General features: G+C 39.2%; 1 protein-coding gene across 3 annotated transcripts in view; it reads right to left on the minus strand.

Moving 5' to 3' along the window:
- snap91a (synaptosome associated protein 91a) overlaps positions 1–25,576 on the minus strand; it is a 146,728-nt gene that overhangs the window by 30,382 nt on the left and 90,770 nt on the right. For all 3 annotated transcript variants that reach the window (XM_042332911.1, XM_042332910.1, XM_042332912.1), the window contains exons 9-21: positions 19,068–19,138; positions 17,109–17,114; positions 15,585–15,606; positions 14,726–14,829; positions 12,640–12,740; positions 11,378–11,392; positions 11,035–11,199; positions 8,332–8,439; positions 5,357–5,689; positions 4,897–4,980; positions 4,616–4,687; positions 3,774–3,857; positions 1,541–1,627 (exon numbers count right to left, since the gene is read on the minus strand). In XM_042332911.1, coding sequence (XP_042188845.1) covers positions 1,541–1,627; positions 3,774–3,857; positions 4,616–4,687; positions 4,897–4,980; positions 5,357–5,689; positions 8,332–8,439; positions 11,035–11,199; positions 11,378–11,392; positions 12,640–12,740; positions 14,726–14,829; positions 15,585–15,606; positions 17,109–17,114; positions 19,068–19,138 — 1,252 coding nt within the window. The remainder of the gene's footprint in view (positions 1–1,540; positions 1,628–3,773; positions 3,858–4,615; positions 4,688–4,896; positions 4,981–5,356; positions 5,690–8,331; positions 8,440–11,034; positions 11,200–11,377; positions 11,393–12,639; positions 12,741–14,725; positions 14,830–15,584; positions 15,607–17,108; positions 17,115–19,067; positions 19,139–25,576) is intronic.

A 25,576-nucleotide genomic window follows, 5' to 3' on the forward strand; every position in this document is an offset into this window, starting at 1 on the left:
GTGGAGGCAGAGAGACAGAGTTGGGTGTCATCGGCATATATGTGGAAATTTACCCCATGTCTGCGGATGATGTCACCAAGGAGAGGGTGAAGAGGAGGGGACCGAGGACAGAGCCCTGAGTAACGCAGCATGAAACGGTGCGGGGGCTGGAGGAGAAGCCGTTTGCAGAGACGAAGTGGAGGCAGTGTGAAAGGTAGGACGTGAACCAGTCAAGGACAGAACCTTGAAGATTGAGGTGAGAGGAGAGGTGGTGGAGGAGGATTGAGTGGTCCACAGTATCAAAAGGGGCGGAGAGGTCGAGGAGGACGAGGAGGCAGAAGGAGCCCTGGTCACACATGGTCAGGATGTCATTTGTGACCTTGACCTTGTGGGCAGCACGGAAACCCAATTGGAGGGGCTCATGGAGGGAGTGGGAGGAGAGGAAAGAGCAAAGCTGGGAGGCAATGGCTCTCTCAAGGACCTTAGACAGAAAAGGGAGGTGGGGGAGATGGGCCAGTAGCTGGATAGCTGTAATAAGTCAAGGGAAGGTTTCTTCAAGGTGGGGGTGATAGTGGCTGTTTTGAGGGGGGAAGGAACAGTGCCAGATGACACGTAGATGTTGATGATGTTGGCGAGTTGTGGGGCAAGGAGGTGGAGCTGGGATTTAAGGAGAGGGGTAGGGATGGGGTCCATGGAGCAGGTGGTGGGCTTCATGGAGGTTATGGTGGTGATGACAGAGGAGGGGGTGATAATTTCAAAGGTATGGAAGGAGGGATGGGTAGTGGTCAGAGTGTAGGGGAGGGGTTGTTAGGGAAGGGGTGGAAGTTGGGAGGGCAGTGGCAGCTGAGCGAATTCCCTCAATTTTGGACTCGAAGAAGTCCAGCATTTCCTCGCAGTGGGAGTTGGAGGAAAGAATCTGCGAGGATTGGCGGGGAGAGCAAAGGAGCCGGTTGGTGGTGGAGAACAGGAACCTGGGGTTGCCCTTCACCTCCAGGATTAACCTGGAGTAGAAGGACGATTTAGCCAAGGTGAGAGCGGAGCGATAGATTTTGATGTGGTCCAGCCAGATGTGCCGATGGACCATTAGGCCGGATTTGAGCTAAGTGGATTTGGCAGCCCACACCTGGCCCTTGAGCGAGAGGAGGTGGCTGGTGAACCAGGTTGAGGATCGGGAATAGGAGGCAGTTTGGGAGGTGAGGCAGGCAAGGGCGTCGAGTGTGGTGGATTCTTGACAACCTGAAAATCATTGGATTTTATAATATTGAAGTACAATGACATCAATCTCTCATCATCACTAACTTAATAGCCTAGATTTTCATACAATCAATATAAAACTAGTAACGATCACATAAATAATAAATAAATCAATCAATCCACAGCACTGCAAACAACATTCACTCAGGAAAACACACACTATCACCAAATTACTTAGCAAAATACCTAGTATAAATCCAGGCTACTGACACTTCAAGAGTAGACACCATTTGTGTCCGTCTTCTTCTCTTGCACAGTACACACCATTGCCCACGCCCAAGCCCCAAATAAATTAAAAATCAGTTACCAGCTAACAGATCCGCCGATGAAGCAGATGAACTGGAAACAGCCTGGGTGGAAGATTGAGGCTCGGCAGCTGAACTGCCAAAAGCATCTATCAATGTGATCCAACAATGCAGCACAAAAATGAAGAAAGCACCAAACTCAATCCAATTGTTTCCACGAGCATTAGAAATTGTACACATAGGTCTACATTTCTATCTTTTCAATGAAGTACCAGATATGATGAAGCTTTAATTACACCACACTTAGATTCAAACAACAAATGTTTAATACATGAGGCAGCAACGGATGTGAAGACATTCCGCCAATCATTTCGAACTTATATAATATATAAGTAAAGATGATCAGGTTTATGAGTCAAACGTTTCTGTACCCCATGGTGTCCTGAGGTATTAATATGATCTATTCCACATAGAAACACTTCAACAAAGTTTAATTTCACACTTTGTTGTTGAACCACAGTACACCACCAGTAGTGAAAGGTTTAATAATGCAGGGTGATGTGGCTCGGTCAATGTGAATTCTGAAACCTCTGTGGAGCTGTTACTACAGTGGAGAGTCAGAAAAATAATGACTAGCATAAGCCAGGAGAGAACACTTGACATATTTTATTGTTTTTTGTCTGTGTCGTGATTATAAAATAGCATTTTTTTAAAAAAAGAAAATTCTGGTTAAAGTTAATAAAATGAATTGTTGGTGCTTAAAATATTACATTCAAAGACTACTAGAATTCTGGGGATGGTGCTAAATTCTTTCAGTAAAAAATATTTGGTTAAGAGCGTTAATTTTAGACAAGACAGGACAAATAGAATGGTTCGCAATATTAACTTTGATGGGTTCATATAATAGTAAAATCCCAATCTGAAGCATCAAATTTCCTTGCCCTTATTTCAAACATGCGACACGTTGGAGATTGCATTCCAAAACCATGTTGAATTAAAACCTTTATTGAGAAATAAAAATAATATTTTACATTTATATTATTGAGGAGAGATAAATGGGTATCCATTGAAATGAAAGCCTTTTGAGGTTTGTATGTTCTGGCAAAATTAGAAAGGGCCAAAACAAACAGCCCAATTAGTTAGGTGAAACTGTTGATAACCAAAGAGAACACTGAAAACAATATACATCTCATAACACGGACTGGAGCCTTTAGTGGTGATCACTCACTGGAAGGTTGGAAAGTGTAAATCCTCGTCTGTGCCTGATTTTAACTGGGATAGTAGATGGGATATTACTTTGGAAGGGAACAATCATTATCTGCTGACGTTAAGTATATGGACAGGCTTGGTTATAAAGTCCCCCCTGTAAAATTTAATGTCCGAGCTCGCTTACAAATAAATGTCTACACGGGCAAGATCGCCAAAGATCCCCAACATCCTTTTTTAATCAAGGAGCAAACTGAAGACAATGCCAATGGAACCATATTCCAATAATAGGGGTAAAAAAAGCTTCAGGGGGAAAATTTGAGGGGAAAATAGTGAAAACAAAAATGCAAAAGTACCTACAGTATTACAAATGGTTTAGACATAATCTTACTGTATTACATTTACACTTCATTTTGGTGAAAAACCTTCAACTGATTTAGAAGTTAGGAATAAAATAATTTCAATCATCATCATTATTATGAAGGAACTGATATTTAACAAAATGTTTTAATATTTGTGATTACTTAAAAAATAGTTTTCAGGGTAAGGAGGAAATTAAAGACAATGACATTGATACTGTCAAGGACATCAAACCTTGCAGTGTTAGATTGGGCCAGCAAGTCAGAATGTATTGGAAAACAACAAAGATAGGGATAAGGCTTGTACGTATGGCATGTGTGGAGTTGTATTTTTAAGAAATCCTTTTCATTGTCATTTTCTTTAGGAAATCCTATGCCGTTCCATTTGTGAAAGTATAAAAATTAAATCTGATCAATAAGTATTCAAACCCTCCTCTATATTACGATTGAGGGAACTTTTTATTTTGCCTGGTATTTTCATTTGTTAGTGTATATAAAAAAAAGTACATTTGTTAGTGTTCAACTATAACCCACATTTATAGAGCACCTTTCATGTTTTAAGTCAAAATAAACATCTTAAAGTGCTTTAGATATATTAATTAGAAATTAAAGTTATGTAGGCAAGCAAAACAACCACCTCAGTTTTAAATAAGATCAGCACAATTTAACAATTTAGTTGTTGCATAATTGCTTAGTGTGTGGTTAAAAAAGACTGAAAGAGTATACCCACCACCAAACAGATCAAGTACCGCTGAAGGTTCTGATTTAGCAGGAGAGGCACTGATTGTAGGTGGCGGTGCTACAAAAGCATCAACTGTAGCAGGCAGAAAATGTAAATGAAAATAATATGTGAGCAACAGCAGAAGCACAGGATACCCCCACCACCTAATATTTAATAGACCTGTGTCACCTTTGTAGCACTGATCCCAATAGTCAAGAAGGCATGCAGTTTGTCAGACAAGAAATGAAGCTCGGAAATCTGTTCAGTTGTTTTCACTAGGTTGCCCCTGGCTTAACCTCCCATCAGGACAGCAGACTCATTTCAGACATCCAAACCCTTACTCTGCATGAAATACTTGTGCAGGCTCCAACAAGTCTGTACAGGTTCAAAGTTGAACAGCAAAGGTTTTCACAACCCAAAATAAAGGAGTCCCCATTCCTTCAATTTCTGAAGAAAGGAATTTTAATGGTTGTGAAAATTCCCAAGATAGCTGAGAATAGGGATATATTAAATGCAGAGAGGTTCCTGTCTGAGATCTAATAATCCAGTTTCTAAATGTGCAAAACAAGAATTGTGACTGACACAAAAAGTCAGTTCAGTGGATTATGGTTACTTTGTTTTTAAGGCTTCAAGAATGTGAACCTGTAAAACCTACAGATAGTGAATTAAGATCATCAGATTGGGCACTGCTTGATTACACTTCCATCTACTTTCTAATACCATTTTTTAGATTTCAATTGTCAGAATTTAAAGGTAAACTTTGCTTTACTTCAAATGAAGACAAAGACGCAATGCAGTTCAGTTTTCAAATTTGCCAATTTCATCTGCTCAGACTTAGAAGGATGACTCACCAGATAACAGATCACCAGTGAGACTACTCTCAGGCAGAGGAGAAGCCCCACGAGATGGGGTTGAAAAAGTATCTTTAAAAAGGGAAAGTGAAAGCAAGTAAACATCAACAGTTTAAAACCCAGAGAATTCCCTCTTCCAAATAAATGGTTTTATATTTAATGTCTGAATGGATTCCAAGAAGATGAATGAATTCCAAAATTATTACTCGTTTTTTTTCAAATAAATATTTTTTTCTTCAAAATCTGAAGATTTTGGAAGGGAATTGGACACCGTTTTGTACCTGAGGCAAACAGGTCTATACAAGAAGCTGCGTCTGGTTTTGGAGTTGTAGACGCATTTTGTTCTTGAACGGAATCAAATAAATCTAAGAACAAAGACAGAAACATTAATTTTCCCAAAAAATCTTAGTGCAAAACACGTTTTGTGGGTGTGATCCACTGCTTGTCGCAAATTCAATGGCCTCAGAGGCGAACAAGTTACTGACCAGCAGAAAACATGATTAAGTTCATCCAAGATCAGTAGACTTTCCCTTTAAATCAGAGAATCAGCCCTTCCGTCCCCGGCCCAATAATTTTCAAATATTTACAAAACAAACTCACAGATATCAAATGGTGTAGAAATTACACGTTAGCTAAAGTTTTAAGTCTATTGTAAAGCATTAATCGTACAATGTTAAAATTGTTCTTGTTGAGCTAGCTGTTGTCTTAGATCAGAAATGTCAAGATAAAGAATAAAATTACCACCAAAAATATCAAGAACTGGTGCAGTGGTGGTGACAGTGGTGGTAGCAGCAGTTGTAGTGGTAGTAGCAGTAGCAGTCGCAGTAACAGTGGTGGTAGCAGTAGCAGTCGCAGTAACAGTAACAGTAGCAGTAGTAGTCACACTAGTAGTTGCACTGGTAATGGCACTGGTCATTGCACTGGTTGTTGCACTGGTAGCTGGACTGGTAGCTGTACTGGTAACTGCAGTGGTTGCTGGGATAGTTGCAGGAACGCTGGCCTCAGCAGGCTTCATAGCAAAAAGGTCCAGTTCAGGAGCAGCCTCTGCACTACCTTCAGATGGGGCAAAGGGGTCTTTGGAAATGGGTTGAAGTGGGAAGAAAAAGGGTCAGAAGGATGGAAAGGTAAGGATTCATAACCAAAACTAAGGTTAACAACTATGCACTTGCAGATCCCTTGGTCTTGCATTTACCAAATTGTATCAACCATATTCAGTCGCATCATGCTTTTGTAACATATTCTGAATTTTGCATTTACAAAAGGATCATTCTACACTAACAAGCCACAACAAAAAAACTAAACAGGCAATTAGATGTTCAGGTTATCCCACTACAATTGCTATCCACCACCCAAAATTAGGCAAATGACCAACACAAATTTGAACACTTCTTAATTGAGTGTTGAATGGTTAAAAGGGAGTCTTAAAACCAGACCCTGTTTTATAAAAGCTCAGAAAAAAATGAAGATCGTCATTTTTGTAAGATATTATTTTGAGCACTTGTTTGAAACAGTCCAGCTGACATCAGGAAAACACTGGAGTTACTGAACCTGACAGTGTGATCATGGCTCATCAACACAAATAGTTGTAATGGCAATGGTTCTGCAACCCTTGGATTGAAATAAAATATTTTAACGGGGAAGGGGAGAGGAAGCAAAGGGAAGCACTCTTCTCCTTTCTCTCCCCACCTCAAAAAATACTGCAAGACATTACTGAGAACATATCTTCCAACAGAATACATTCACAGCTTTAAAGTAGCATCCTGCAGACTGCCATTACCAAACAAGCTCAGCTTTCGCAATCCACCACTGTAGTTCCTGGAAAGTAACAGACAGAACTGGAAGCCTGTGGGGACTCTGGTTCCAGTTATTAGTACTTCACTACTGTAATGGACATCTAGGACAAAGAAGGATATTAATCTCTGCTTAGCTCAATGGCAATAAGCTAGAGTTAGAAGTTATGTAAGCAGGTCTTTTTGCATCGCCTTCAGGCCAAAGGAGTGGACAACCTATCACCAGCTCTCTAGCATAATAGCTGTTGGGAGGCATGTGTCCTGCACCATCCTCTTGTGTGATGTGCAGCCTCTGCTTCATACTTCTTCATACCACACACAGGCTCAAATCAGGAATTCAGCAGAATAGGTTTAGTTGAAAAAAAACCTTTCAGAAAGAAAATTTCACTGTGATTGTGGGACCACCTACCCCAAACTATTTTAGGTTCTAAATTAATATCTACAGATGTTTAACTTTCTCAAACCATCAGCCTCAATAACTCCCCCAGACCAGAGTTCTCAATGATGTCATCAGCACTCACTGCACAAACATGACGGTTAATTAATATAGTGACAAAGGACATAATCACAATGGCTTTTTTTAACAAGGGTTAGATGATGAGACCCCAATGCCAATACGCTGCTTTGTTTATAATTTCAGACAACTGTTTTGGACAAGAATACTTTTAAACCATATGCACAGGATTCAGTGGATATGTGGTACCTGGCAAATAAATGTCAGTCTCATCATTCAAATGAGACTGGTGATAAGTAGGGGAAACAAACCATTATTCAACATTTGTTCATATAGTAGCCTCAATACAAATTAGCTTTAGGTTGCCAGATCTTGAATCAATTGTTGTGTGATTAAAGAGCTTGAATTTAGGAAAACAGATCAAGTAGTTTTCTAAAAAAAAACTTTCACATATAAACCATTAATGTGGAATCCTCCATTTCAGTATTGGTAAGGACCTCAAACTTGAAACCATATGTCTGTGTACGTATGTCAAGTGAAGGGCAGGATTGAGATCAGCTTTGATGCTCCCCAAAGACCGAATATCTTGACAATTCTTATTATCTCACACAATAATGAGGGCAATTGGTGCCCGTGGAACTGAATCTCAGAAGAGTTTTAAATAAATCTCCAGGTGAAGAGGACAGACAATTGGAGAGAAAAATGAAGTTAAAAAACTCCTGAATTTTTCGATGGCACCCGATAGACCATTAGAAACCTTTCAAGGGGCCATGGGGGAACAAGCTCAGTTTGAGTCACATTTGCTGTGTTAAGTCAAGTGCTCCTGAAACCATCTCTTCCATGTGATGTTAGTATTTGGGTTCCTGCATAATTCACACTGCATGTGCAGTATATGTTGAGCATAGCACCGCATGCTGGATTATTGTACTATAGCAACAATGAGGCAAAAACCTCAACAGAGAACAATGGCCGTTTATTGTATTTAATATATTAAGTGTTCAGAAAAAGTTTGGATATGCCGATTGTAAAGTTGTGTACATGAAATTCAGATAAATGGCTCAGCTGCTGGCTCATGAACCGCTGAAATTAACTGATGGGGTTGTGAAGATGTTTGTAGCCTCGACTATACTATACGTGCAGCTTGCTGGAGGAGCATGGCAAATGATGGCAAATGGCAAATGATCTGCAAGGATACAAAAAATCAGCAGAAAAGGAAGGTCAAGAAAATGTGAGTTCTTGGAAAATGAGAACCATTTTGTATAGCTCTGAAACCCAGTGCAGAAGAACATGGACAATACATACATTCCAGGACTTACTTGAAGGTGTCTTAATGCTCAAAGTAGCCACACTGCACTAAAATACAATCATTTAAAGCTTGGAAAATCACAGTTTAATTCTTTGTAAGGCTCCCATGTTAGTAAAGAATGACTCACAAAGATTACAGACCACAAATAAGCTAATATCAGACCCACCAGTTCCAGCACATGCATCAAGTGCTGCTGCTGCAGGGAGTGCTGCTGCTGGTGCTCCTGCCCCTTCAAGCGTTGCTGACTCTTCACTAGGAGAAGTTGCAAATGCATCTGAGATGCAGTACCAACACCATTCACAACAGGATAGAAAGAAAAGCAAAAAGGATATATAGAGCAAGAATCAGATCAGAAATCTGCAGGATTACGCCCAGTTAAAAGCCCCATTTATAGCATGCAAATTTCAAGACTAGTAAACCAGACCGCAACAAAATCCAATCTTTGTAAATGTTTTATAACGTGATAGATACAATAGGTGATCATTCTCTCACCTCTCGCTTCCAACCTCTCTGCACCACAACCTTTCTATGTTTACTAAATACTGTGCCCATTGTTCTTCTATCTTGTCTTGCTCCTCCAAATCTCAAAGTAAACCATTCTGAATCTTTTCCTCCTCCCCATGTCCTCACTGTTTTCAAAAATATTTTTGGTTCCAATACACTTTCCCAGATCTTCTAAACTGTGGAATTCATCTCCTCCTGCCTTTGTTTTTTTCCTACAACCTACAGGCTTAAAAAAAATAACCTTGGTGTCATCTAACCACTATTTATTGTTTTATCTATTTTTCACTCCTATTCTTTCAACCTTGGTAGTGCACAATGCGCCCTTCACCTTGGTTAATAGAATAAATACAATAGGTGCTCTATGCAATGTGCTTTCTTCATATTTTAAGTGTCACACACCTTAGGAAAGCACAGAAGACACAATATAAAGCCCTTGGGTGTTGCCAAGGCAATGCATCTAAATGTCAAGCTAAGGAGGACACTTTCAACAACAGCACCAAAGCAATTTTCTGCAGTGGTATAAATGTAGCATGAAAGTCTTAGCATAGAGGTACTCCAGCTACACCGTATCTATCAATACCCATCCACGGTGGTGGTGGAGCGGATATGCAGCAACTTTTTATTGGCTGCAATGTAACAGTTGAAGACACCAACACACCAGAAGCCTATTTACAACATGAGGTGTATTGGGTGGCCCTCTATTGAACAATATACTGTATGTGCTCAGTACGTTATATACTGGGAAACAAGCATAATCTGTGAAGCAACACAGAATACTACTGTGAAGGCATGTATTCTGTCTGTGCAGTGATACTCTAATGTTTGTAGGATGCCTGAGTGCCCATTTGTGTTTCGCCAGTAACATGACCAATGATGGAAAGGTAACATTTGATGTGCTTCAGTTACACGGCCAGCATGATAAAATGCATCGGTTCATCCTCCTTGGGTATTTAGTGCTTTTCAGCTTCTTGAGACTATTCCCGGAGCACACACAATATCTGGTGGATGACTTATTTTTAAAGTAACCTCCCTGGTAAAAAAAACTCCAAGTAAGACAATTAGTACATTTACTATCTCCTGTTCAATGCATATGTATTAATATTGACTGTATTTTCCATTTCATGATTGGCATCACACCAGTGCCAAAAACTCTGGCTACAAGTATCAAGTTATATGTTATATGTAGAAGCTGGCTCCTTACTCACAGCTTATACACTTAGAGTCAATCTTCAAATGCCAATTGACATTCACTCTTCAAAATTATACCAATGGGAAGTCATTCCATCTTTACCATCCTATATTTGACTGTTTACAGACAGAATTTTTTTTAGAAAACTGTACAATAAGCTTTTACTGTATATCAAAACAGATTCTAACATAAAAGGCACAAGATTAAAGATTGTAGAAAACAGTTGCCTGGCAAACCTTGGTTGCATACCAGACTGTAGAAACTTCAGCAGATAATAGACATGTTTTGTTTTGAGCATTTCTGCCACCATAATTTGAAGAAATAATGGAGATTTAGATTTAAAATAAACAAGAATAGGTTATTTCAGCGCCTTGGGATGTCCTCCTGACGTGAAAAGCGCTATACAAATGCAATTTTGTATCGTATTATTCAGCTGTTAAACGGCAACCCCCTTTCCCCGAGCCCATCACTGACAGAGCCATATCCAGGGCACTATGGACACAAATACCGGATTCTTCTAAATTCAGCAGAGACGAATGTGTCCACAAATACAATTTGAGGGCACTGTGGTCTCAACAAGGAGTTCCTTTGATAATTTTCATTGAATGAAATGGAAAATGAGTCTATATCACTTATTAGCAAAATATTAGCCACTAGACATCTATAATAATAATCCTTGCATTTGATATAGTGCCTTATCATGTCTTTGAGACGTCTCAAAGCGCTTCACAAAATATACTATGAAGTGAATTAATTGTATACTTTGTCGGCGAAATGCAGCAGCCACTGGGCACAGCAGAACCCCACAAACAGCCATGGATTGAGTGACCAAATTATTATTTTTTTTAGGCATCTATGCACATAAATATTTCCAACCTATTTCCAAAGAGTAGTGGGAACACTTAATAGGAAGCCTATTGCTAATAAAATATTTGCTTAAGAATTGGCACTTTTATGGATGGTTTGCTGACATCTATTCTCAACTATATTAAAGGCACTGCCCACTGAGAAGGTGAATGCCTGTAACACAAGGCATCCACCTATGTGTATGCAAGTAGAACAATTTTTACAGTACAAAGAAAATTGTGAGAATGAAGCAACAGGTCGCTAATGTCTACGAACACCAGGATTACTTAGGAAGATGGATGGTGAAGATGCTAGAACACCCAAACTGACCTCCGAACAGATCCAGATCAGTGGTAGTTGACGTAACAGCAGGAGGTGTAGGTGTAGGAGCAATGGCATCAGCAGTTGTGGAAGGAGTTGTCAGGGAAACCTCTGTTGCAAACAAATCAGTAGGTGGTGCCTCAGAGGCATTAGGAAGGGCAGAAGCCAGAGAATCTGCATCACCAGTGTCAAAGGAAGGATGAGGAAGAAAGAGAGAAAAAAAAATTCTCCTGAAACCAGATGCCAACAGTCTGTTTTAGAAAAAAACAGGCAAACAATGCAAAGACAAATGAGTTCGCAAGCAGCTGATTCCATATTTCAGTAGATGAATGAATTATAGTAGACCACTCACCTTCGCCCAAGAGATCTGTTTTATCCATTCCAAAGAAGCAGAGTTAAAAAAAAAGGTGAAAGAGGTAATTTATTCAGATGCATTGACAAGAAGAAGTTCTATATTAGAAGAACTTATTATGATGGTTTCCGAGAAAGAAATGAAGACTCCCCAAAATTTAGTTCAGGTTTCAACAAGCAATGCAATAACTAAGCATCTAGGTAATTTCTTAGGATAAAGAAAACAATGACAATTAAAAATTATTATCACATATGGTGGGTTTTTGTTCTCTTCCCAATACATCTTGTAGTTTATCTGCTTAATGAAATATCACTCCACTGCTATGCAAAATGTCAAAGTAAGGTATCAAAATTCAAGTCCCACAAATATTTTTCTGTCAACAAGTAAACTGCATTTTCCCATTAATCTCAACATGCTATTCAAAATGGCTGAATATATAGAGTGAACATCAATATCAACCACAGAGTATGATCTATTGCCAGAAGGTACCAGGTTAGCTCACAAGTTATAAATTATTATGTGCATAGGTTTGCAACCAAATAATTTTGTTTTCTTAGAAATATATGTTTCTGTAGATAAAGAAAATGAGTTGAAATTATTTGGTAAGAGAATCCATGCGGAAACAGGAATTTTATTTCTGAGTTATGGCTCTGCACAAGAGTAATACACTTGGCCAGCTTGAGATAGTCACCTCAGCTACCCCAACATGAAAACAGCAGCCCTGATAGGATAGCAGAGTGTTGCTCATGTTAAATTTTGCTTTGACAGATCGATGGTGTAAGTATCACAGTTTGAAGTGTTATACTACCAACTCTGCAATCACAGCTATAGCTTTTTTCAAACATTTGAATTGATTAGCTCTTCACTACTGATATTTTCAAGATTTTATGCATATCTGACAAAAAAATTGCCAATGAACAGAACTGAAAAAAGATTCATTCCTAGTAAATACGTTGTTTTAAATTCTTGCAAATGCAATCACATTTGTTCCTGCAATCTCAGATCCGACAAAGTATTAATCAAAGTATTCGTATTTTTCTGCATTTGTTTTTTTTAAATCTCCATCATAGCATTACACATTAAAAACTTACAATACATAACTTTTGTTGCAAGAAAAGTCACATCAGAAGGTTCACAACATAATACATATTAAACACCCTGACAAAGCTTCTCTTCCACGTGTTGTTGATCAATATGGGAAACAGATACCAGCAGTTTAAAATTACGCCTGCATGCCAATGTAGCAATGCACCATTTCTCACCTCCCCAAGCACTGGCTGGTGGATTAGCAGCAACTGTCGATTGCACTGTAGCGGTAAAGTCTGGTTGTAGATCGAGAAGGTCACTGGATAATTTGGATGCACTGAAGTGAAAGAGGAAATGGGATTAGCTGTTTTGCTATTCCAGTTTAGAATCATCAAAACTCATTTCCCCTCAGCATCAAATTCTGGAATTATATTTTAAAAAAGATACCATCAGCAAGCTTGTGGCTTCTGATATAAACATCAGATGCATTACTGCAGAGGAACATTCTAAATACATTTTTAATAAACAATATCCCCAGGAAGTCATGCTGCCTATCACATTCATATCAGTTAAGTTTTGGAAGTGGCTACACTCATTGTTTAAATGAGACACTAGCCATTTTTCACAGCCCAGTAAAATATTTGTAATTTTATGTTGAACTGCTAAAAATTAGTACTTTTGCCAAGAATTGTCCACGTATTATTTTGTCCTGTCCTACAGGAAATTGTTTTACTGCAAACATCTGCCATTCCTGAATAGTTCTACTCTCCTAAATGCATTTTTCTATCCTTTTTCAAAAAATTATGAAACATAATCCTTACATTTGGTATAATGCCTTTCACATGGGGAAATGTCCCAAAGCAATGATGAAAGCATAGAAACAGGAGAAGGCCATTCAGCTCCTTGAGCCTGTTCCGCCATTTTATAAGATCAGCTGATCTGTACCTCAACTCCAATTACCCACTCTTAATACTCTTAATACAAATAGCTATCCACCTCAGTCTTGAAAATGTGAATGGATCCAGCATCCACAACCTTTTGAGGGAGAGAGTTTCAGATTTCCACTACCCTTTGGATGAAAAACTGCCTATTGATTTCACTCCTATATGGCCTATTTCTAATTTTAAAATGATACATTTTTCTGGATTCCTTCACCAGAGGAAATAGTTTTTCTATATCTATCCTATCGAATCCCTTTATTATTTCAAAAACCTCAACCTTCTAAACTCAAGGGAACAGAGAGTATGTTTATGCAACCTGTCCTCATAATTGAAGCCTTGGTATCATTCCAGTGGATCTGCAATGATGGCTGGGCACCCAAGCTTCAATTGGAAGCCAAGAAAGATCAGGGCCAAGTGGGCGGGGAGGGGAAAGATAACCGAAAGTGGGGCTAAATTGCTACCATTTACGATGGGCCTTGAATGAGGGGACAGAAGGAGTGAGTCAGTGGGACTCCAGAATGGAGTTCCAGAGAGTGGAGGCAGAATGGCTGAAAGACCACTTGTCGATCGTAGGGTAGATAGGGTAGACATGAAAAAGGCAGGTTTGCACTAATCTCCATGCTGTTCAAAAAGAGGCATGTTTGCACTCTCAGAAGCATCAGGATCTCCATACAGAAGTCCACTTCCTAGCCACCAACATTATATTCCAATGTAGCTAGAAATGTCTGCATCAGCTGAACAGTTGCTGATATTTATTTCACATGAGATTGATCTATGCTGCTTGCAGGTTAACTAGCTTCTCCACTCCTTTCTCCAAAACATGGAATAAATAGTCAATAACTAAATGCTGGGTCAGCTCTAACTGCATTTTTGGATTCTCCTTTAATGAAATAAGATGGTGTATTGATGACCAGAAGATCCTTAAGAAATCAAACTTTAAAACAAACCAAGAAGAATTGTTCAAATATATACCGAGACAGATTGTTTAATACTAATAATAATCCTTGCATTTGATATAGCGCCTCATCACATCATTGAGACATCTCAAAGCCCTTCACAGGATATATTGTAAAGTGGATTGACTGTGCATTGTGTTGGCGTTTGTTGCATCAAAGGCAATTACTCATAGGACATTCTGGATTTAATCCTTCTTTTAAATGTAATATTTATATCCAGAAACCTTGAGATATAATTTTTTTAGTAATTGCACATCACCCTCACTTTAAGAGGAACTCTGACAGTGAAAATTTGCACATTGTAACAAGGTGCACACTACAGGAAATGTTCAACAGCAAGCAAAAGTAATAGAAAATTAGGTGCCAAAGAATATGTAATGAAGCCTTTTAATGTGTTGGTGAATTGAACTTGAATATCGACTCACTTTATTGGAGCTGCAGAAGATGGGGAGGAGAAGAGATCAACTGCTGATGCTCCATCAACACTTTTTCCAGGAGTGGAATTTGGAGACATGTTGTCTGGAGAGCCCTGGAAGGATATGTAAGGAAATTTTTGTTGCATGAAAGTAGACAACAGGAAAATCTATCGACCAGCAATTCACACTTAAATACAAGTTTTTTGGTGTGATGCATGACATGGACTTCCACACCTCCACCTCACCAGAAAATATAGAATAGAGCTGGATTCTCCAGAGATGTGTATACATTTTTTAAAATTTATTGTACTTATATTTCTTATATTTTAGTTCCTTGATGTTCGCATTACGTCTCAGTTTCTAACAACTGTTCTGAACTGGTTCCAATTGCTAAATTTTCTGAACAAAATCCAAAGCAATGCCACTTGTATTTAAGTTAAGTTCAGAATTCATAATGAATATATAAATTTGTGTTTTGGGCTCCAAAAGGTGGACTTGTGAAGCAGAGGAACTAAAAAGGGGCAAAGGAGTTTTTTCATCCAAACCAGTCTCATGATTTTTAATGCGACAATATTGAAATTAACATCTTGGAAATCACATAATCTGTGGCACTTGCAACATGTAAAAAATGTTTTATTCTCATCACCTAACCCAGAATCTGAACTTTTGGAAGGAGGTGTGTTGTTCCAAAGAAATGCCTTAATCAACAACTAGAACTTTTCACGTCTTTGATTATGACCTTTGGACACTTCAAAGAAAATGTGATATCCTAAGTAGATTCCTTATAAAAATGCACCTCAGCCTGGTTTGGATTCTCTTAATGGGTTCGACTCAAAAAAAGTGCAAGTTAACAATTTTTTTTCATTACCTGATTCACTGGCGTTCCAGTTCTAAAAAGGAGGAAGGGAGAAAATTATGTTTTTTTTTCCATTTAATCCTAATACTGTCTCTACATTTAATTACTGATTTCCTGTACTTTTTACTTCTGCACTCGAAGATATACAAATGTTTCAAACGACTGGCCAACAAAGGGAAAGATCCTACCCATGAAGATATTTGAAATGGCAATGACCGTCATTTAAGATGAATAAAACCCACAGAATTCTTGATCTGAGAAAAGGTGCGATTGTCGCATTTCACACTTTGTTGCAGCATTCTCCAAGCAGCTGAATGTAATTAGTCTTGCATTTGATACAGCACTTTATCAGGTAGTCAAAATGTCTGAAAGTGCTTCACAGGACTGTAAATTTATTTTTGTAGACTAAAGCAGCAGCCAATTTTCACCAAAGTGCAATGTCTCAGTATTAAAAGGAAGATGGTTGTCTTGTTGACAGTCCCATGGATCGGTGTATGATGTGATGTATTCCACAATCATCCATCCAGGGACTTGGTGAGCTTGGAAGCAAAAGCCTTTGCCATGCTGTTGGAATTAGATCAAAGACTGTATGTGGCTTCAGTCATTTGTATACGAATGATATCTTTTGGAATTGAATAAATAAATATTTATGTCCTAGGAGAGAAGCATTGTGAAGAAAAGAAGGTGCGGTAGAAATCTACCTAGACAAGTGAAAAACACCCACAGTTACCGTGCAAGAAGAGGATTGAGGCAATAATTGAATATTGTGTAATCTGAAACATTAGCTCATCTTTCCCTTTCAGATGCTGAACAACTTTTTTTTAATCTCCACATTATTTAGAAACCTCGTCTGTTCAAGGCCAGTTAAGCTTTGGAAACACTGCTTATGTTGAGTAAGTAGCAACAAATACAATACAAATACATTTTATAGCGCTGTTTATGTTGATAGGGCGTCCCAAGGCACAAGACAGTCAGGGATTTGACCGAGCTGGGAGTCGGGATCGGGGAGGGTGGAGGGCAGGGAGGGTAGCTGAAGGCTTGGTCGAAGAGGAGGGTTTTGAACCGCGCCTTGAAGGAGGCAAGGGAGGGAGTGAGGCAAAGGGAATGTGGGATGGAGTTCCGTAGGGTGGGGGCAGAAAGGCTGAAATAAAGAAAGGGTGTTTAGCTGGTTATATTTTTCAAAATTAATTGCTTGCTAAAATGAAAGATGTGTTCAATGAATAAAGCAGGTCCGAATTGAATAAGATTTATGTCCAAGATGTTCATTTGAAACACAGTATGCGGTATTTCTGAGATACGATAGCAATCAATGCATCAATCTTCTCGCTTAATTTATATCACCCACATCTTACAAAAATCATTCTTCAGCATGTCTTACAAAATGACCTTAATCACACTGGCATGAAGCCATAAACCTTCAGATGTTACCCTAATACCAGCTGTGATTTTAATAGAATTGCCTTGCAAATTACGAGTGAAACAGATAAAAATGCAGTTTTTGTTAAAGATTATAGATGTATTTTTATCCAAACTTACCCTTCACTAAGTGTTCAAGGCAGCAAGAAAGAAGTAAAAGTGTTAAAGGTTATACCATCTACAGTAGTGGATGTACAAGTTTAAGAAAAGTGACCAGACAAATTATTTTCAGTCCAATTTTTGCTACACGTTTTATTACATCATATGTCAAATGTTTTATCATATCATATATCATATGACAGCATTGCTAATTCAATTCTTAGTAATTTGTTCAGTTGTGGAACAGACCTAATTTCTTATACTCCGAAATTACTTCAATCATATCTTCAAACATCCTATCCCTCATGAACTCCTGTCTCAATCCCTCTGCCTTGCCCCCTTCCGATCACAACTGAAGATTTTCCTCATTGACCGTACCGAGGGTCAAGATCCCATTTTTTCCAGCTCTGCATCAACTATTTTGTCCCCAAAATATACAGTCAATTCACCTTACAATATAATTGGTGAAGTGCTTTCAGATGTTTCAAAGACGTGATTAGGCGCTATGTCAAATGCAAGGATTATTGTTATTATTACTATTGTTAAGTGCTCCGAGTCACTTCTGCGTGAAGGGCGCTTTATAAATGCTTATAAATGTTGTTGTTGAACCATTCTGTGGTCACTGGATATTTTAGTGTTGCAGCTCTGACATTCAATAGCGCTGTAACTATTATAAAAATAAGTATGTTATATTTGTGACTTTGCCACTATGTTCCACGAATAAATGTACTCTGCTTCAGTCCAAACTTGGTTGTTCACGGAGCTAACTGGAATAATGAGGCATTTCCTGTTTAGCTGAAAGGACAATTCCTCACATTTTTTGGTTGAGGGTATTTACCCTCCAAGTGAAAATGATTTTACATGAAGACTGCTACAGCTTTGAGTGATTGGAAACTAAGTAGAAGTGATCCAGCTTCATTCTGATCCAGAACAATTGGTCTCAATGAAGCCCATGTATATCTAAGGGTTGAACACTGCTTTATGCCTTCTTCACTTATAATAATATTAATCTTTCCATTTGATATAGCACCTTATCAAATCATTGACATGTCTCAAGGCGTTTCACAGAATATATTGTAAAGTGAGTCGACTGTATTTTGTGTGCAAACGTAGCAGCCAATTGCGCACAGCAGAGTCCCACAAACAATGGTGGATTGAGTGATCAAATTTTTTATTAGGCATTATTAGCCCCGGAAAGCGATCCGTCAATCGACTAACAACCAGGTTCCTACTTACTGCTTGGTAAACAGAGGGGTGTGGAGTAAGGAAACTTGCCTAAGGTTTCGCCCGCTCAAGAATCTACACAGAATGCAACAAAATGCTAGTCATCCAAATCGATGATTTGTCTATCACCTCCAATCTCTCTCTCTCTCTCTCTCTTTACCCAATCTTTCTTGCCTCATTCAGTTATAAACAGGTCATAGTCCCTGAAAAATTCTCTTGATCCACCTGATCTCCACCTCAGCATGGACTTAACTCTGTGCGGTAATGTTCTATGCAATTCTATCCACTTCCAATCACACTGACTAACATATTCCTCTTCCTCCCTTCATCCTCACTGTGTTAATGAGCTCTAAGATCACACCCTTTTCATCCCCAGGAAATCAAATATTTGAATATGAATATTTGTATTTATTAATACATAAATAATTTTAATAGTAGCTAATTCACAAGCAGCAGTCATATGGTTTTGAAAATCTTCTAACTGCAATGTACTAGAAAATGCTATAACTACGATATTTAAATAAGTGATTTGATGCAACAGTATAATATCCCTGATGATTTCTGACAATTGAATAACTTGATGGCTGTATTTGGCGAGCAATCCATCAGAATTCTACTTTTGCAGTGTCAAAAGTCCAGTAATAAACAGCTAATCCCCTCAATGCAAAGTGAGCGCAGAGATGTGCTCTTGGTTATGAAAGAACACCACACGTATATCATGAAATTAAAATTTGAATAGAATAGACGAGTCCCTACCTATTGCCACCTTTCTTCCCTTCCAGTGTGTTCAAATGTTGTTCAAGAGCTTCAAGGAGACTGCTGGGAGCCTAAAAATAAAAAGGTACAGTACAACGCATCAACGGCATATTTACTTGAGACCATGTCAGACAGCTACAAACTGCCCTTCTCTGTTGCTTTAGCCAGAGCAACCTTTTACAATCCTGCTGACTGGATCAGAGGACACCACATGCTCATGCTTTCTTCTACCAATCTCTATAAAACCACACCAGGATAAAAAACACCTCATGCTTTCAAACACAACCCAAGCATTTTTGAAAGCACACACACTCTTGGAATATAAAAGATGGAAGATCATAGGAGCAAATAGCGTGAAGCAAGATTAAGGCGAAACTAATCATTTAATCAATGAAATCTATTCAAGCTTTTAAAAACACAGCAAAAGTGATATTTTCTTTAAATTCACACGCAACACTCACAAACCATATTGATTTCTACTTTCCACAAAATACATCTATGTTTGCTAATTGGACAGGTTAAAAAGTGTCCTTTAATGTAAACCATGTATCACATGGAAGGAGTAGGATTTTTGACAACAGCGTGAGCATTCAGTACTGAGGTATCCTTAGACTGGTTGTATTTTTATTTGTTGTGTTGTTTGGCAGTATAACTGCAGACTGTAAAAATGACAGGATGCAGTTTTACACTCAGCAGTTACTGTAAAATAACTCATCCAAGTTCACTATTCTTGAAAAATATTTTGTTTCCTAGAACAACAATCTACTGTGTGCTTAGATTTAATTACTTCACAAATAATCTTTACATTGACCATAGCAAAACAATCCTCTTGTCAATCAAAATTTCAAATCTGATTTAACACATTCTGACTGTACTTTGAGGTAACGTCCAAATATGATACAAAGTTTGGAAATCAATCTAAATTTGGAACAATTAGGTAAATCTGATTTGGAAACTACAATTTCTAGAATGAGATTTTATTTGGTGAATCTGAATTTATTAAATTCCAAGGTGGAATTCTAAATGTTTAATACTGATTGAATTGTTCACAAGATCACAAGCGAGGTTCAGATGAATGAAGGCCATCTCAAAGCAGGATATACTGTAAAGTGTAGTGATTGTGTATTTTGTAGGCAAACCTAGCAGCCAATTTGTGCATAGAAATATGCAACAAACAGCCATGAAGTGAATGATCAGTTTTATCTGGGGACTGTTGATCAGGACATAGGGAGAAACTCCCTTATCTTTTTTGAATATTGCTATTTGATGATTAACGTCCACCTGACAGGACCTCAATGTCTCATATTCTCACCCTTCCAATCAACACCCATCCTACCATTTTCCTATCGCAGAATAGAACTGTTTTATAAATGACTCCAGCATCCTGGCCTCAACTCCCCTTCCTATCTTACTGTTGTCTGTCTTGAATTACCTTTTTAGAAACTTTGTTCAGAGGATCGATTTTACTCCAGGTTAGGTGACTGACTGTGATTGGATCATTTAGCATTAAACTGGTTAGTGTGGCAAGTGAATAATATTATTTTGGATTAGAAGGTGACTGATACATGTGGAAACCCATCACCATGCTTAAGAGTATCCAAACCAGATTTGCATATATGTATGTCATGATCACATGGAAATGTCCCTGTATTTGGAGTGGAATGTGCGCTCTCTCCTGCTTCCATTGGCTCTAGAATATTCGGCACAGGTTGGTAAAGAACAAAAGCTTGGGGATCCCAGAGGGTATGTTAGGGTATTGCTGGAGTTTGATCAGCTAAAACAGCATAGATTTCCATTAAGAGCCTTGTTCAGCTAGCATCATCCTACAGGTTAACAGGAGCCAATTGGGAAGAATCCCTTTTCTCAGTGGTCTCTCTAAGGCTTGCCAATAAACCGGACTATTGAGACCAGCCCAGAGGGCAGATTCATTCTCAACATTCAGCATGTCACCTGGCATCCAACAATGTCCATAAGTAAGTGAAGCCTAAACTTTAGTGTTTCATTTGAAACATTTTTTCTGAGGATTGTGCCTCACTAAACATTATAATAGATAGGCTTAGGGTGCTTAATAAATAGAGTTTAATGTTCACTGTAACACTGGTAACTACAGATTATCCAGAGCCAACTCCGGAAGACAGGAGGTAGGGTGGGAATATTAGAAGAATGAGATTCAATGAGCCAAATGGCATTCTTCATTTGAACCAATCTTGTGATCTGAAGCACCAAACCTCAATTCTGCTACAACATATTTGAATTAGTTCCTTGCCCTCGCTCCTCGTTGTTAAGGTGGTCTTGTAATCCTTCCTTATACACATTATATAAAATATATTTTACAACTCTTTTAACTTGGAGATTCTGGAACAAAGCAGCATGCAGCAGTTAGGAACAGTGCACCTCTCTTACAAGGATGAAGGACAAATCACACTGATCCGGTTTTCCTTTGACAAAATAATTGAAAACAGCACACAAATAAACAGGACTATGCTGCAATATGAACCAAGATGAAACATTCAGCAAATTGGTCTCAATTAGATGAATGAAAGCAAAACATCAAGTTTTGTTTTACAACAGGATAAAGATGAGCAACTCGTCAGTCTTTTACCAGCATGCTCCAGCTGTTGTCAAGTCGATTTGCTTAAGAGGCTGAGTTACATAAGTCAGTTCATCAAATGCTCAATCAATCTGAATTTGAATTTGATTACAGTCTCCATTGAGCAACCTCATCCAATAACCCATAGATTTATTAACAGATATTAGCTGTAAACGCAGCACACTTGAGGTATAGTTAACAGTGATGAGTTACCGGATTATCAATGATACAGTCTTTAAAAGAAGAATTTTCACTGTCAGAACTTTTAAGGTCAACAAGAATTCTTTGATGTAATTCCTGCATTTTCAAAGAAAGTCATCGTTATAGGTGAAAGCACATAACCAACTATTGTACAGTTTTTCCTGAGATAATTGTTGCTTGTTCGGCAACTGTTGGAGCGAATAGCAGCTACAGAGGATTTAATAGTAAAATATTTTCTGGTCAGCAGAACTAATTCCCAGAAGAGCCTTCTTGATGTCTTTATAAGCATCTCAGGATTACCATCTAGCGAGGGTAACCTTGCCTTAATAGTAACGTTCTTAATACAATGTGATCTTTTCCATGTATTTTTTTAAAGGTGTGGAGTTCCATTAGTTCTTTGCAAGGCACGTTTTCAAATGCAAAGCATCCAAATCAAAGTTCCTACATAACATTAGAATTCAATGCAAACAAATGTAGTCAATGTCTTTTAAGAAATTGATGATGTAAACCATCTTCCCTTTACTCCCCTCACTTGGGACACTGGTTCATGCACCATTCCTGTGAGACCAGCTCTCATTCCAAAACCCTTTTCGTTTTGCATGAGCCTAATCACAATTATCATCAGACTATTTGGTAGTGAGGCCGTTCTAGCTGAGCCCAAACCTCAAACCTGTCATTACCCTGAATCCAGACAAGCAATTGCAGCAATGGTCACAAGATAATGATCAGGAACAGGAACTTTGGCCTTATTTAAAACCTCTGTAGTTTAAGTCTTCAAGGCCATTCCAATATTCACGCTGCGGCTAGCTAACTCAATACATCCAGGGGTCAAACTTGGGACCTTCCTGATCAATGATCCTCCTTTGAACAAACTTCTAAGAATCTGTAGTAGAGAAGTGGAATTAAAGTAAGCAGCTCCAATAGATATCTAGCAAGACAGAGGCTGAATGGCTTCCTTCTGTGTTGGCATTTTTAAGATCTACGTGCTGCATTACATAACGCATTTACCCACAGAACACTAAGGGGATCACTGTGAATATCTTGGTCAATTTGATACTGTCTGCATCATATTCAAAACATTAGGTTAGATCATGGCATTCTGCAATCCAGGTTGTAACATCAAGCAGAAAAAAATACCCAAACTTAAAAAGTCTTAATCCTAAGGGTGTCCATTGATTCATATAACACTTAAATTATACATTTGAATTCAACAACAACAACAAGATTCCATTTATAGGCGCCTTTCACGTCGGGAGGACGTCCCAAGGCGCTGTACAGTTGGGTCAGGACCTGAGCAGGGGGGAAATGGTCAGGGTGAGGGGAGGGAAGGGAGGGAGCGAGGAGGGGATAGAGAGTCGAGAGCGGAGCTGAAGACACGGTTGAAGAGAAAGGTCTTGAGACTGGTCTTGAAGGGGGAAAGGGAGGAAGCAAGGCGAAGGCGCTGGGGGATGGAGTTCCAGAGCCTGGGGGCTGAGAGGCTGAAGGCCCGACCACCGATGGTATACTGGTTAGGGCGGGGGATGTGGAACAAACCGGAGCCAGAGGAACAGAGGGTACGGGCAGGTAGGTAGGAGGATAGTAGGTCGGAGAGGTAGGAGGGAGCAAGGCCGTGAATGGCCTTGTAGGTGAGGATGAGGATCTTGAATCCGATCCTCTTGGGGATGGGGAGCCAGTGGAGGTGAGCGAGGGTGGGAGTGATGTGGTTGCGAAGTCTGGTGCGGGACAGTACACGAGCTGCAGAGTTCTGAATGACCTGCAGCTTGTGGAGAGAGGTGCCGGGAAGGCCGACGAGGAGAGAGTCCCCGTAGTCCAGCCTTGAGGTGATAAAGGTGTGGACCAGTGTTTCAGCAGCGTGAGGGGTGAGGTAGTGCCGTCGTCTGGCGATATTCTGGAGGTGATGGAAGGCGGTGCCAGTTGTGGTGCGGATGTGAGGGAGAAAGGACAGCTCAGGGTCGAACAGAGCGCCGAGGTTCCTGACCGGCTTTGAGAGGTGGAGAGTGCAGCCTTGGATGCTGATGGTGTCGGCGCCTGAGGTGCGGAGGCGCTGACGTGAGCCAATCAGGAGGGCCTTAGTTTTGCGCACGTTGAGCTGAAGAAAGTTGTCTCTCGTCCAGGACTCGATGTCGGACAGGCAGGCTGTCAGGACATCAGTGGTCGTGGAGTTGAGGGTAGAGGAGGAAAGGTAGAGTTGGGTGTCATCCGCATACATGTGGAAGTTAACCCCATGTCTGCGGATGATGTCACCAAGGGGGAGCATATAGAGGGTGAAGAGGAGGGGACCGAGGACAGAGCCTTGAGGGACACCGCACGAGACAGTGCGGGGGCCGGAGGAAAAGCCGTTTGTTGAAAAAAATGAAGACGGTGGGAGAGGTACGACCTAAATCACTCAAGGACAGGGCCTTGAAGGTTGAGGTGGGAGGATAAGTGGTGGAGGAGGACAGCGTGGTCGACCGTATCGAATGCTGCCGATAGGTCGAGGAGGACGAGGAGGCAGCCCTGGTCGCAGATGGTCAAGATGTCATTGGTGACCTTGACCAGGGGGGTTTCTGTGCTATGGGCAGCACGGAAACCCGACTGAAGGAGTTCGAATAATGCATGGGTGGAGAGGAAATAGCTCAGCTGGGAGGTGACAACTCTTTCAAGGTCAGCAATCTTACTTGATTGTTGTGAAATAAGCAACCCAACTTATTTTAAAAAAATGACATGTAATTGTAGCAAATGTGCTGATAAAATATTTTATGTTTGCTGTACTTTGAAAGTTGAAAAGTACATTGACAATTGTCAGTTATAAAACTTAGGACATCTTCAAATTTATTGGGCATCATAATTTGTCTCTATGTACAGCAATAACAATAACTTGCATTTATATAACGCCCTTCATGCAGGGTAGCTAGCATCTTGGAGCGACCTATAAATTCAATAGCAAGTCTAAGAAACATAGGTAATAATCAGGACTATAAGGTATAAAAATCCAAGGTTCAATGTTGCAGTGAATGTTAGTGTGAATTATGACAAATGCAATTTGTAAATAATGTAGATATGGGTTCAGTTTACACACACACATTTATACATTAAAATATTTTTGAACAGAAACGTGTTTATTAGATGCATTTGGGCACCTTATATGCAGCCTTTCAAAACATCCAATTCACTGCAAGATTATCAAAATAGTTCTCCTTTAGAGAGAGCTAAATACTTTCATGTCAAAATGTCAGAATGTGATTTACTGCATGTCAAATGTTTATTGACTGAACTCCTGCATTTGCTGTTGTAAGTAAAGTTGCTGTAGTGTTGGGCATTAGAACTAAGAGTGCTAACAATTCACTTGTACAGTATACCAGTCAACATAATGTAGGCAACATAATACATTCTGATAATAACCTGCAAATCACAATGCAAGGATTGAGTAAATCTTGCTGTGAACTATAAAGATACCTTGTGGAATAACAGCAGAAATTTATTACACAAGTTGTACAATCCTATTAAAGCTTTTTAAAATCTCATGATTGTCTTGGACCAGTATCAATTTATGTAGTTAGTGTGTATAAACAAAACCAAAACCATCCAATGACATGGTATTAAGCATTTGCTTGGGGCTTTTATTATGCAAAATGCTTGGCAGATGAACACTTAATGTGCAATCATTAAAGGCGGTTGTCATATTGCAAATAACATGAACAATTCACGTTTCAGGAACGGGGATAATATTCAAGTTGAT

This window comes from Callorhinchus milii, unplaced genomic scaffold (genome assembly GCF_018977255.1).
Source record: "Callorhinchus milii isolate IMCB2004 unplaced genomic scaffold, IMCB_Cmil_1.0 Scaffold3, whole genome shotgun sequence".
Classification (NCBI taxonomy): Eukaryota; Metazoa; Chordata; class Chondrichthyes; order Chimaeriformes; family Callorhinchidae; genus Callorhinchus; species Callorhinchus milii.